Raw genomic sequence first — 14,053 nt, 5'->3', positions numbered from 1 at the left:
TGCATCACTGACAGGGCCAGCTTGTTGTCCATCATTAATTTCTCTTGAACCAGAGGCTTGCTAGACCATAGATGGCAGTTACGTGTCAACGAGACCATAGACATGGCCCATTGAGTCCACTGGGTCTACTCAAGAGGATACAGGTGGATGAGCACAGATTTGTCAAAGGGTTCCTGAGCTGCAAGAGATTATAGCTAAAATTAGGCCATGGAGACATTTGAAAACTAGGATCGGCCTGCAAGCAGGTGAAGACCGACAAATAACTGCTGCACATCTTCTTTACAGGATTCCTTGGTAGGTTTATATCCACATTCTTCAGTAACCTAATGATATGCAGAACTGTTTAGTACAATTGTAGAATTAGTTTTCATTTAAATACCACCAGAACCTAACAGAAATTTACAACATATCATAGAACTTTACACACAGAGACCATTTACCCCATTGTATGGCTCAAAGAACTGGCACAGATAAACAAACACATAAACCCAATTTCCTGCTAATTATTATTTTTTTTAAAATTCACTGCTGGCCCATCCCTAGCTACCTTTGAACTGAGTGGCTTGCTGGACCATTTTAGAGGACAGTTGAGAGTCAACCACATTGCTGTGGGTCTGGAGTCACATGTTGGTCAGACCAGGTAAGGATGGCAATGTTCGTGAGCCAGATGGGGTTTTCTGACAAATTGGCAATTGGCAATTTCATGGTCGGTAGTAGATCCTTCTTAATTTTTCCAGTTTCTTTTTAATTGAATTTAAATTCCATTATCTGCTGTGGCAGGGTCCAAACCAGGGTCCCCAGAACATTAGCTGAGTTTCTGGATTAATAGATAATATCATTAGGCCATTATTTAAATTTTAAACCAGGTAGGCCAGCTCAGTGGCAAAGACATTGCCCTGAAAAAAGCACTACAGGATGATTGTCACCTATTTTGTTCAGTTAAAACAGGTGGTGTCTGTTCATGTTCTTTGTATCTGCAAAGAACAGGGCCCTGTATCACTGTATGTGCCATCCTGCAAGCCTGAATGATAACCCTAATTAATTTTAGCATAATTCTTGCACTCACAGGATTATTTAGTAAATGCAGCCAATTGCAGAATCTTGTTTAATGTTGGACATTGTGATTTGAGTATAATTGATGTTTGATTGGGGGAAAAAAAACGTTGTGAACGTGGAAAATCACAAATCCGCTGAGATATATGCAAAACAAACTTTCCCTAATATTCAAAGTGTCATAGCACCAGTGCAGACTATGGAATATCAGTTCCTACAAAATGACAAAGATGTTATCGCATCTTATTTTAACAGGATATCAGCTCAATACCTTATATTAGTATTGGGGTGGATTATTTGAATTTGCAAACTCACCAAATAATGAAAACTTCCAACAATTTGTATTTAGATAGCATCGCTAAATGTATAAAGAATCAAGATAGGCCACAGAAGTATTAGGTCAAAAAGATTTTGCTGGGGGGAAGAGAAAGTAGTAGAGAGATGGACAGTGTGAGAGAAGGAATTCCAAAGGTTATGGCTTTGATAATTGAAGGCATGACCACAAATTGTAAATTCAAGATTGCTTGAGAGGCCAGAATTAAAGGAACACATATCTTATGTGACTTATAAAGCCATAGGAAATTAGAGAGATGGGGAGGCAGGTTACAAGCCATGGAGGGATTTGAAAACAAGCAAAACAATTACAAACTGAGGCATTACTCAAATGGGAGGCAAGGTATGTCAGCCAGGGCGATGGGTGAATGGAATTTAGTATGATTTAGGACAAAGGCAGGGTTTTGAATGACCTCAAATTTACTGAAGGTAGACTGTTGGAGGCTAGACAGGAGTGGACTAAAATAGCTAAGTCTAGAAGTAACAAAAGGCATGGATGGGAGTTTCAACAGCAAATGAACTAAGGGATGGCAATGTTGCAAAGTTGACATATACAATCTTGATGATGGCATGGATGTGTGATTAGAAATCCAATCAGTAAAATATGTCACCAAATATTAGGAACAACCTGGTTCAACCTATTACAGATGCTGAGGAGGGGGAAGAAATTAGTGGCTAGGGAGTGGAGATCATGACGGAGACTTCAGGTTTCTCGATATTTTAGTGAATATAATTTCTATTCGTCCAGTAGTAGACATCAGATAAACTGCCTGACATTTTGGTTGACTCTTAACTTTCTTCTAGGCAATTAGGGATAGGCAATGAATGCTGGCCTAGCCAGCGACACCCATATTCCATGGATGAACTAAATGAAGTGACAATATGTTACCCCATACATAATGAGCCTTTATTTTCCATAATAACCTAATGACATCTTATCAAAATTCTCTTGGAAATCTAAGTACAGTACTTTCACTGCCTCTCCATTATCCACAGTACACTACACCTTCAAAAACTGTAATAGGTTAAACAAGATTTCCCTTTCACAAAACCAGGTAGATTCTACCTGATTACATTGAATTTTTCCACATCCGCTGCTGAAACTTCTTTTGTAGTAGTTTGTTATAAGTTCAACTAATTGTAACACTAGACATGTCAGATCCCAGCTCACTTATCTCTTACTATAAATTCCTTCAACTCCTTTTCCACAGTCTTATTTCTGGAACTCTGTCATGCCAACATGAACCAATCATGATTGTGTTTTTCTACTGACCTGATCAGGAGACTGTTAAACTGCACTGCTGCACTTAAATGCGTTTTTTTCCCTGAATGACTTGCAAGAAAGAAATGTGCACACTCACTGACCTTCTTAATGGCTCTCTCTTTCTAAATGGGAAATTGTTGCTGTCTTTATGTCATAGGGAACCTTGATTCCAGGAAACAGCCCAACTTCTCTTCTATCTTCTACCCTATATTTTTTTAAAGCATTGCCCTGTTCACTTCAAGGTTTTTCTTAAAGCCTCATAACAATGCATGTAAGTATACTTCCAGACACCACACCAGCACTCAGAGCTCAACAATAAAACACCTATCCCTTCATTGATAAGAAACTCAACTGGACTAGTCATATAAGTAATGTGACTTCATGAGTTAGACAGAGTCTAGGAAACTTAAAGGAAATAACTCACCTCCTGATTCCCCGAAACCTATTCACCATCTGCAAGATACAAGTCAGGATTGTGATAGCATATTCACCCAACTTGCCTGCATGAGTTCAGCTCCAACAACACTCAAGAAACACGACACCATCCTGGACAAAGCAGCCTTCTTGATTGGCACCACATTCACAAACATTCATTTCCTTCATCACTGATGCTCAGTAGCAGCGGTGTGCATTACCTTCAAAATGCACTGCAGAAACTCACCAAAACTCCTTAGACAGCACTTTCCAAACCCATGATGATGTCATCTAGAAGGATATGGGCAGCAAATGCAAAGAAGTACCACAACCTGAAATTTCCCCTTCATGCCACTTCCCAATCTTTTTAGTCAACCACCGATCTGCTCCTTGAAATTTTTCACTCAGTGGAATATTGCATTCTTCATATTTTAAATATTTCCTAAATGTTTACCTCTGCATCTCTACTGACCTCAGTTAACGTAATTTGCCAGTCCATCTACTTCCATACCATTAAAAGGAATATGTAGTTATGCCAATATTGTATGAGATTGAAAGCTGAGTAAGCTTTTATGCAGTCTTTGTTGATCATTCATCAAGTATTATAAGTATTGTGAAGAAATTATTGAATATCAGTTGCCAGTTGTCTATACTTAATTAATTCCATTTACTATTAGAATAACTCCTCTAATGCTTGCCCCAGAACATATCAGAACAGGCCTCTTGATGTTTTGCTTTGCCTTGGTAATATGCACTGTTTATCAGATTTTGAAAAACCGTGTCTGAAATCTGTTTTAATTCGGGATTCTAATTAATTGTCATGTTTCTTTTTTAACCTCTCTTTGATCTGATTTGGACATCAAAGATGCTGGAAGACATCCAAGCCCTTATTCTTGAGTGTTTTCATACTTTGCTCTTATCCAATATGGATGGCACTGTAGTAAGGCACTCACCAAGGACTTAATACCACATAAAATTGTCATCACAAGCACAGGATCAAAGTCAGAGAAGAATACTACAGGGACAGTCAATTTCTGTTACTGCTTTGAAGCAGAAGGAATAAAGTTAAGTATGATAAATCATGCCAGTAGATTTTAGGTTAATTACTTTTGCTGAACTTTCTCTCAAAACAAACATGAAATTAGATATTTTAACTTGAATTCCCTGTGAACTAATTGAAAAATGGAATACATGGTATATCACATACAATTCCAAACGAAAGCCAAACATGTTGCTCACTGGCCTGGTATGATATTTTGTGAACTGAAGCTAACTTGTGGTCCCTGCTAGCCAAGGAAGTAAAGCTGATTGTGTTTTAAGTACGAGTAAGGATCAAGAGAAATTTCCAGTCTTAACCACTTACTTTAAGGTCACCATCAACAATAACTGTTTAAAATGAATGAAAATTTATTTACTCCTTTTAGGAGCACACTTTGTGACACAAATTATACGTGAACCCCAGAAACATGCAATCTGTTGCTAAGGAAAACAAATATGTGCCACTATTGCTTCTTCTGCCATTAACCTTCTCTTGCAATTAAGGTTCTGAGCATGTTAACTGACCAGTGATTGCAGCAATTTCCTAACACACAAATAAAACTCTGCTTTATATATCTCTCAACCAAAGGAGGGGAAGGGGATACATGCCCAGTCAACCTCAAATCAAAGGAAGGGAAAAAATTATCAAAGATATCTGGGAAACCTCGGTGGGAAAAAAAATGTTCTCCGTACTTTCAGTATTGTTAAAGTAAGTATTCATAGTTAACCCTCCTTTTAACCTCCTAGACGCTAGGCAGTATGCAGTACTCCGTACTTCAATACAGACAAGCTTTAACGCAAAGAAATACTCAGTTTGGTAAGTCTTTTGGCTTATTACGGTTTTCTTCGTCAAAAGGGAAACACGTCTCCTCTTCCCAAGCCACCGTAAAAGTGCCAGTCGTCCCACGGTCAAGTTTCGAAAACTTTTAACTCGTACAAGTACACCAATTCAAACTATGATACAAAAATTAGCCTAAATTCATGCCCATTCTAAAGATACACCTTGGATACCTCTTAATTGATTCACAAAATTCAGGATCTGCCGCTGATCCGAAATCAAATGGCTTATGGAGCACAACAGGCTACTTACAGAATAGTTGTCTGTGTGGAAACCTCGGGGACGTTTTCCAGCATTAAATGCATGCATCGCACCGTGGTCCGAAAGCAAAGGCACCGACTCGGGCAAGACGAACACAGAGGTGCGAAAAACAAAAAAACGGTAACTAAAAAAAGGAACCACTTTGGCAACATGATGAAGCGGTGCCGAATGTACTTTCATCCGAACGCCAGTGATCAGATTCAAGCCCAATTAAACTTCGAGGCAGGAGCTTGCAGGAGGCACGTGTACTGTATCAAACCAGTCAATTTCAATCGGTCGTTTCAAGAAGCCACTCACACAATCCTGTCTCTGAAAATTACTACATGAATGCATTTCATATGCATATGAAATAATAATTAATACTATCGATACTTAACGTAAATATATTAAGTTATGCCAATTACTCAATATTCATGACTATCCTTTCCTTTCAAGTGTTGGGATTCAGAAAACGCAAACTTTGCAAAGTCTGACATTTAGAATCTTAGATAAACGCATTTCTCCGTGCGTTTCAAAATGTACTTTTTTCCTCTCAATTTGCTCGATTTTAACAACTTCGTGTGTTTGTAAATTACAGCCCGATCTCATTTTGCTTAAAGGAGCCGCCTAGTGGCTAAAATGATTCTACCTTTTAAAAAATTCTCACTGGTTTGTTTTTAGTATCCCTGTTCTATCTAAATTTTCCAAACTCTACAGCCCATTGAACTGAATGAAATGAAAACGTACATCTGTAAAATCAAAATTTCAGTGTATACCTTATAGGTTTTAAAACTGTATGAGGATACATGTTTTGTAAGTTATGATGTAAAGATGTCGCATACATCGGATCATTTTTTTTTGGCCCGTCTCACAAACCTGACTCTCAAACGATAGAAAGGGAAATCTATTTTTTTGCGATGGTGTTTGAAGGAAGAACGTTTGGCCAAGACATTGAAAGAAGTGGTCTACCGGATGATTTAATTGAAGTGTTTAAGATTATTAAACGAGTTAGTAGGACAGTTCGAAAGAAACTATTTCCCCTGATGAAAAGTATAATTTTAAAATTAGAGCTAGGTCATTCAGGGGCGAGGTCGCACAGCACTTCAAAGTGTAGCAGAAACGTGCAAAAATCCATTGACATTTTTTCTAAAAAAAAGTGAATACTGCATAGTTTAGTTTGTTGAGATTGGACATCTAATAATTTATTTCTCTTGACCTTTTACTTTTATCTTTTTAAAATCGTTTAAATGGAAAATTGCTGTCGTGTGAGGTAATAATGTTGCTGTGAGGGAAACTGGGTATGAAAGGCACCGGTTATCTGCTTAAACAATCAGATTGAAAGATTTCTGAATTAAATAGTGTAAGGGCAGAGAAGGTGGTATAATCTGAAGTGAATGAATTCAATTTCAAATCAAATACAGGAAGTAAATAAAGATTAAGGAAGAGAAACTATAAAGTTAGAATATTTACACTTGAATCCCTAACAATTAAAACCTGAAAACATGGAAGTCCACACTGCAGAAATTCACCTATGATCCTCAGACAGCACCTACCAAATCCACAACCACTTACATCTAGAAGGACAAGGGCAACAGATATATGGGAACATCACCTTGAAGTTCCCCTCCAAGCCACTCACCGTCCAGACTTGGAAATATATCACCATTCGCTCACTGTCACTGGGTCAAAGTCCCCAAATCCCCTCCCTAATGGCATTGAGGATCAACTCAAAGCAAGAGGACTGCAGCAGTTCAAGAAGGCAGCTCACCACTACCTTCTCAAGGGCAACTAGAGATGAGCAATAAATGCTGGCCGGCCAGTGACGTGCATATGAATAAACAAAAAATTGTAAAAAAAATTCTTTGTTGCCAGAGTTTGACAGGTGGTAATTAACACTTATCACACATGGTTAAATGTGTATTTGGAATGAAAGGGACAAGATTGTGGCCAGTAAGTGCAGCTACTTCACGTCATTCAATGCACATCAGTAGTGAGGCAGATTGACAGATGGCGTTTTCACTAAGAATACAACGGGATCTTGATCAACTGGGCCGGTGGTCTGAGGAATGACAGCTGGAATTTAATTGAGATAAATACGAGGTGTTGCACTTTAGGAGGACAAACCAGGACAGGACTTACACACTAATTGGTAGAGCCCTGGGAAGTGGTATCAAAGAGAGATCTTGGGGTGCAGGTACATAGCTCCTTGAAAGTGGCTTCACTGTCAGACAGGTGGTGAAGGCGTTTGGAATGCTTGGCTTCACTGGTCAGAGCAATGAGTACAGTTGAGATTCATGTTACAGCAGTACAAGACACTGGTAGGGCAACATTTGGAGTACTGCATACAATTCTGGTCACCCTGCATTAGGAAGGATGTTATTAAACTGAAAAGAGTGCAAAAAAGATTTACAAGGATGTTAATGAGACTGGAGGGCTTCAGTTATAAGGAGAGGCTGAAGAAGCTGGGACTTTTTTTCCTGGAGCATAGGAGACTGAGGGGTGACCTCATAGAGGTTTTGCAAATCATGATGGGCACAGATAAGGTCTTTTCCTGAAGGTAGGGGAGTCCAAAACTAGAGGGCACAGGTTTAAGGTGAGAGGGTAAAGATTTAAAAGGGACCTGCAGGGGATCTTTTTCACACAGAGGGTGGTGTGTACGTATATAGAATGAGCTACCAGAGGAAGTGGTAGAGGCAGACACAATTACAACAATTTAGAAGACATTTGGACAGGTACATGGATAGCTAAGGTTTAAAGGGATATGGACCAAATACAGGCAAATGGGACTAGTTCAGTTTAGGACATCTGGTCAGCATGGATGAGTTGGGCTGAAGGGTCTGTTTCTGTGCTGAATGACTCTGACTTTGTGGAAACCGTGGGTTTATACGTGGAATTTTATGTTAATTACTCTGTTCCATTTAAAACTTTTTTTTATAATAAGCAAAACCTTCAGTCTTAGTCTCAGTCTGACCTATTCTGAAGAGTCAATGGACCCAAAATATTAACTCTGCTTTCTCTCCACAGATGCTTCCAGACCTGTTGAGTTTTTCCAGTAATTTGGTTTTGTTTCTGATTTCCAGCACCCACAGGTCTTTCAGTTTTTTTATTAGTCTGGTCAATCTTTGCTGCATTCTTTCCATGTCTCTAATGCTGTTCCTATAGCAGGAACCCAGAATTTAAGCAATGGTCTAACTGTACTTCTAGCCTAGAACTTCTGCTCAATCATAACGATGACAGAAGTCCAGCATGGCACTACTTCCATACACAAGGATGTATAACTGACTTGGAACAAATTTCCAGGCCTCTGAAGTAGTGTTGGAGGATATAAATTAACTGTGTACTCCACACTGTGGCACTGTTGACAAGCGGCAACTGTGCTGCCAATATGAAATAAACATTTGTCTTATCCAAAAAACATTCTTACCCCATTAAACCTCAAATCCTTTCTTTGCTGTGGCAAGTAATTCTCGATATTGGGGAGACACCTCTTGCACAAACCATAGAAATTACAAGTGCTGATATTCTAATTCTTCACATATCATGTCCCCTCAAATTAGGTCAATCTATTGTACTTCAAGGCTACATAACTCTGCTTCTCTCTCTACAGATGCTGCCAGACCTGCTGATTTTCTACAGCACTTTCTGTTTGTATGACAGCAATCTAGAATTGGTCTCAGGCTGCTAAACAAATTTCTGCAGTAGCTTTGATCGATAAAGGACAAAAAAAAATCAGCAAAGATGGAGTAAAATCAACTCTAAAGTAGATTTCTCCAAACATTCTGGTTTCAGAGTTACTGCAGTAATAAAACTGCGTATGAAGTATAAATCTATGTTCCTCCTAACTTACATATATAATGTAAAGTAGTGAATACCAATACGTGCAATTTGATTTGTGAATTTATCAATAGGGCAACAGAACAAAGAGCCATTTCCAAACAGCCACAAGAACCAGGACAAACTAGCCATATGAATATAATAGTTTCAAGTCATGGTGAAAATAGCCTGCAAATGACCATAAATCAAATTGCACACTCCTGCTTTGAAGTGCGCACTTTAAATGTTTTAATGTTAACGAGACAAAGGGTTGTCTATGTATCAACTTTTATTGTTTTATTTATTGCAGAGAAATGTCTAAACAAGTACTTGCTTACATCTGTTCATCTACTAAGCAATCTGCAAAAATATGAAAATATCAGAGCAGTAACTAATGTTGTTTTTAAAAACTTTTAAATTAAGAAGCTAATCTGAAAAGAATCTCTAAAGTTACATCTTAACAATTGCTTTACAAAAAAAAACAATTTTGGCATATAACGCACAGAACTGTGCTTAAAATTTACCATCTTTAAACTAAACAGTATTAAATATTGAACTAAGTTATTACAAATTACAATATGTCATTATACAGACGAGATACAAGCCACTGAAAACAGTTTTACAGGGATAGTAACTTTACATTTTTCTAATCATCTCGTATATTGTTTCTTAAAGAAGTGCTTGCCATAAATGATGCAGTAATGTACAGCAGAGCCAAGCATAAAGTTTTGAAAATACTTTACAGGGATAATGCTAGAGCATTTTTAAAATGGGAGAAACCAGTCTAGTTAGTAATAAACTATTAAAAGGAAATTGCTAATCCACCAAGTCTGTAAAAGTGCTCACGTTTTTTTCATTGCAGTATATGTCCCCTATATTTTTCAAACTTTAGCTTATGTGCAATATATTACAGTTATTACTAGCAGTCATTTCCAAGACTTATTTATCTCTGTAATACAACAGGTATAATTTTAATGGCTCGGGTAAAGGCAAACTGAGAATTTTTTCTCGAAGCAGATTTAATGGAGGATCAGGTTTAAAGTCGTTGTATTCCTTTTCATCATCGTCTCTCCTAACATCCTCCATGTCCTCACCATTATTATTGTTGTTATCAAAAGGATTTGAAATTCGATTTGCAAAAACCTGCTTGTCAACAAGGACAATTGCATCCATCCGTCGCCTTCGAATCCGTCTTCTTTTAAATCTGGAAACAGCCTTTGGAGGAACACCACCATTTGACTTGTCCTGATTTATTGTATTTTTAAGAGTCCGCCGAATGCAGATCCGAGTTAAATCTTGGAGTGTTCCGATGTTAACTGAAGCTGTGGAACACAAATTTACAAGTAAGGCACGAGAGTTTTTTTAAGACAATGTAAACTAGTATACAGCAAGAAGAGTTACAAATATTGCATTAGTATGTTCAATTCACAGAACTTTTTACCAAACTACTTTAATAACAATGGATGAGGTTATGGGATTGGCGAGAAAATAACAATTTATCTACCAGAGTTGACATTGCATTGATAAAAAGTGCAAGAAGCTAGAAATTAAGTTTTAAAGTAAGATAACATTGAGGTTTTTTTTGTTCGGGAGGGAAGCAAACTTTTCTAAATTTCAGAATCTAACACGGATGTTCAAAATTGAGAGGTTTCAATGAATTGAATTAAGGAAAACTGCTTCTTCTATTAACATGTCCATTGAGTTGTCAATGAGTTAAGATTAAAGACGAGCACAAGAGTGGAGCAAGTTAGGAAAACTATTTTTCTACATATAGTCGTCAGGGCAAGGAATTCTCCACCAGGAAAGAATTATCATTAAGTTTTATAGTAGAAGTGGATAAAGTGTTTGAAATAGAAAAACTTAAAGGAGTACAAGTAAATGGTAAGCTGATGGATCTAAGTTTTACTTTTCAGAGAGCCATATGACTTCCTGTGAACTAATCTACAATTTCACGCTCTCTAACACAACAATAGGAAAATTCTTTAAAAATAGAAGCTCAACAATGGTTAAATAACAGCTGCAAATAGCCACAAAGGATTCCAAGTAATAAGTAGAGAAACAAAGGTATGGGACAATAAGGATTTGCAGACTAATGATGCATAGAAGCCACGTTTCTCAATTCAGCACGCTGAAAAGCATTTTCTTCTAGGTGGTTGAAAAATAGCTTTTTCCACCCTTTGGTTCAAAAACCCCTTTCAGAACATAAAGAAAAATACAACAATCTGATTATCTAGCCACTGAATGCTATTGTAGGCAAGTTTTATAAAATCTTTCTTTTGATGAGTCCTTGACTCATATATCACTCTGGTCCTTGATCGTAGGCAGTCCCTCCCCTTCTCACAACTTATCAAATTTAAATTTCTTGTTGCTATTTTTAAAGTCACTTTAAATAGCCTAATTTATCCCCATTTCTGCTGTCATTCAGCCCAAAGTCCTGCAAAGGCCAAATGTTCTGAGTATTGCTTCCTAAGCTCCAACACCTTGCTCTCTTCTTAAGAATGTTAATATATTCCAAATTTTAACCCACTTTTTGATCACTTTTCCTTCTTTGACTTGTTGCCCTTTCTTGCCCCACTGATTACACCTCTGTGCAGTGCCTTAGAACTTATTTACATGAAGGAGTGTTATATAAATACAACCGGTTGTTATAACTTACTGCAGCAATACAAAGCCATCAGACGAGCCTAGATATAATAACTTTATGGATATCAGCAGCTTCTTGTCTCTCTTGCTCCCGACTGATAAACACTGACAAAAACAAAGTTGCTGGAAAAGCCCAGCAGGTCTGGCAGCATCTGTGAAGGATAAAACAGAGTTAACGTTTCGGATCCGGTGACTCTTCCTCAGAACTGTTAACTCTGTTTTTCCCTTCACAGATGCTGCCAGACCTGCTGAGCTTTTCCAGCAACTTTGTTTTTGTTCCTGATTTACAGCATCTGCAGTTCTTTTGTTTTTGATAAACACTGAGCTGTGATATGTTGCCTCCTTCCTTTTAAAATGGAGTTTTGAACCCACAGTGCTTAAACGTAGATTACTACATTTAAAGAAACAATTGCTACAAAAATTTCTGACTGATATTAATAAACATTTTTAAAACTAATATGTTAAGATTATACCGCTTCTTTTAGGTTTGACATTTTACTGTTAGATTTAAAATAAAATACACTTATTTGGACTCTAAACCCTTTCTATCCGCTGATCTGAACTTGTGCAGATCCTGTCACTTCCAACACAAGTTGCTCCAAGAATCCTCTATTGATGCTGCTCAAAACTGGTAACGTGGAGGCATGACAGCATTTTCAACAGGACACCTCACCTGATTCCAGTGGAAAAACACCCGAGTTCTGCTGGATGTTTTCTCAGAACATTGTTACCAGGGTCTGAAGCCTGGGAGTGATTTAACCCAGGCCTCTATTTCTCTCTATTCCAATGTCCTGTTTAATAAAAAGCAATCACTTAAAGTATTTTTTTCTCCATTACATTTTTTTTTAGAAAATTCTCATTCCCTGGTAGATTAATGGCTAAACATAATGATTCATGTAGTACTAAGTCACTGAGATCAGAAATCCCAATTTTGATTCTTAGAATACTGTTAAGAGTGTCTACCCTGAACATTCACATCAATCATTATTATTATTTGGTTTCGCACCTCCAAGCCAAAGAGAGAAAAGGGTTTCAAGCCAGGCGTGTGCCCAATGTGACACTCTTCAAAGTCAAATTCACAAAAAGCAATATACTTCAGACGTTAGGAAATACACAACGGGTCTAGCAGCATCTGAAAAATTACTGCTTTGGTAACATCTGCTCATATTCTTAAAACCAAATTCCAACAAGTCTCTACCTATTCAGGGGAGGACAAAGGATGAAAAGTTAATGTTTTCTTATCTATGAAAAAAAATTGTCCGTTCACTCCTGACTATTGGATGTCAGATCAATTGAGGCAAGGTTCTGCAAAAGCCAGGCATACTGTAGGACACCCATTCAAATATCCATTATTCATGTACTAGCCAGACTATTAAAAGGGAATATTCATGATTAAGTAAAAAAAAACACAGCTAATCCTGACTTTCTCAGTATTTCATTTCCACAAATGTGCACTTTTAGCAGGAGTTTCTGCACAGTGATCAGGGCTAGAAATCTGATGGATTAGATTCTTCCAGTGTAGAAACTACTTGTCTATTTAACCGGCTAAGATCTTTTAACTCAATACACATCATGAAAAGACACCTGGGAATTTCTGCTCCACTGTCTTACTACCTCAAATGGATGAAAATTACATGAGCCAATTTCTTCTGACCTTAAACTATGACTCTGCTATCACTGGTGGCTACAGACTGCACTTTGCAAGGTTTTGTAATTAGACACTGAAAGGGGGCCATGGCATACAATCACACAAATACACTTAATACATTTGTTTGAAATGTGTCAATGCAAAAGTTGTTAATTAATTTAAAATAATACCATAATTAACATAGTGGAGACAGTAATTTCAAAACAACTGTTTAAATATTCACACATTAGAATTCAATGACATAATTTCAGGGCCTTTTATCTCACTTCACAAGATCTTAGAGGCACAAATAGCATCCACCTTCAAAGGCTGTTATTTGAAGAATATCAGGTTATAAAAGAATGTAAAGAAAAAAAGGACAAGGTGAAATATGAAGCTTATTTCATAAAAGGAAAACTTGGTAACTCAGAATAAAGGTAATCTTTCTCACTCCATATCTTTTATCTTGTAAACCTTAACAATCCATAAACGTGTTCATAATCAGACAATTTTAATGAGTGTAATCAAACAAAGAACTGTGGATGCTGGAGATTTGAAACAGAAAAAACAGAAATTGCTGCAGTTCTGAAGAAGAATCACACATGTTGTGAGATCTGCTGAGTTTCGCAAGCAATTTCTGATTTTGTAACTTTAATCATTGACTATCCTAGTCTCACAATTAATGTAGTCAAAAACAGAAATAAATACAAGAGATAGTAGGAACTGCAGATGCTGGAGAATCTGAGATAACAAGGTGCAGAGCTGGATGAACACAGCAGGCCAAGCAGCA

The 14,053-nt window shown here is 37.4% G+C and overlaps 1 protein-coding gene and 1 long non-coding RNA gene across 3 annotated transcripts in view; both read right to left on the bottom strand.

Annotated features, from left to right (window-relative positions):
- The window catches only part of LOC109928564 (peroxidasin homolog), a 180,858-nt gene extending 175,138 nt beyond the window's left edge, over positions 1-5,720 (bottom strand). For both annotated transcript variants that reach the window (XR_007264204.1, XM_048608476.1), the window contains exon 1: positions 5,193-5,720. Coding sequence is in view for 1 of the 2 variants with exons in the window: in XM_048608476.1 (XP_048464433.1) it covers positions 5,193-5,353 (161 nt within the window). In the remaining variant the exon portion in view is untranslated. The remainder of the gene's footprint in view (positions 1-5,192) is intronic.
- Positions 5,721-9,264: 3,544 nt separating this feature from the next.
- Positions 9,265-14,008, bottom strand: LOC125485476. Its single transcript, XR_007264198.1, has 2 exons — positions 12,310-14,008; positions 9,265-10,315 (listed from the first exon to the last, which is right to left on the bottom strand). It is a non-coding gene; the product is annotated as an uncharacterized LOC125485476 (long non-coding RNA).
- Positions 14,009-14,053: the final 45 nt, after the last annotated feature.

Source organism: Rhincodon typus, chromosome 19, assembly GCF_021869965.1.
Source record: "Rhincodon typus isolate 14 chromosome 19, sRhiTyp1.1, whole genome shotgun sequence".
Lineage (NCBI taxonomy): Eukaryota > Metazoa > Chordata > Chondrichthyes > Orectolobiformes > Rhincodontidae > Rhincodon > Rhincodon typus.
This window is presented reverse-complemented; position numbering and strand designations above follow the sequence as displayed.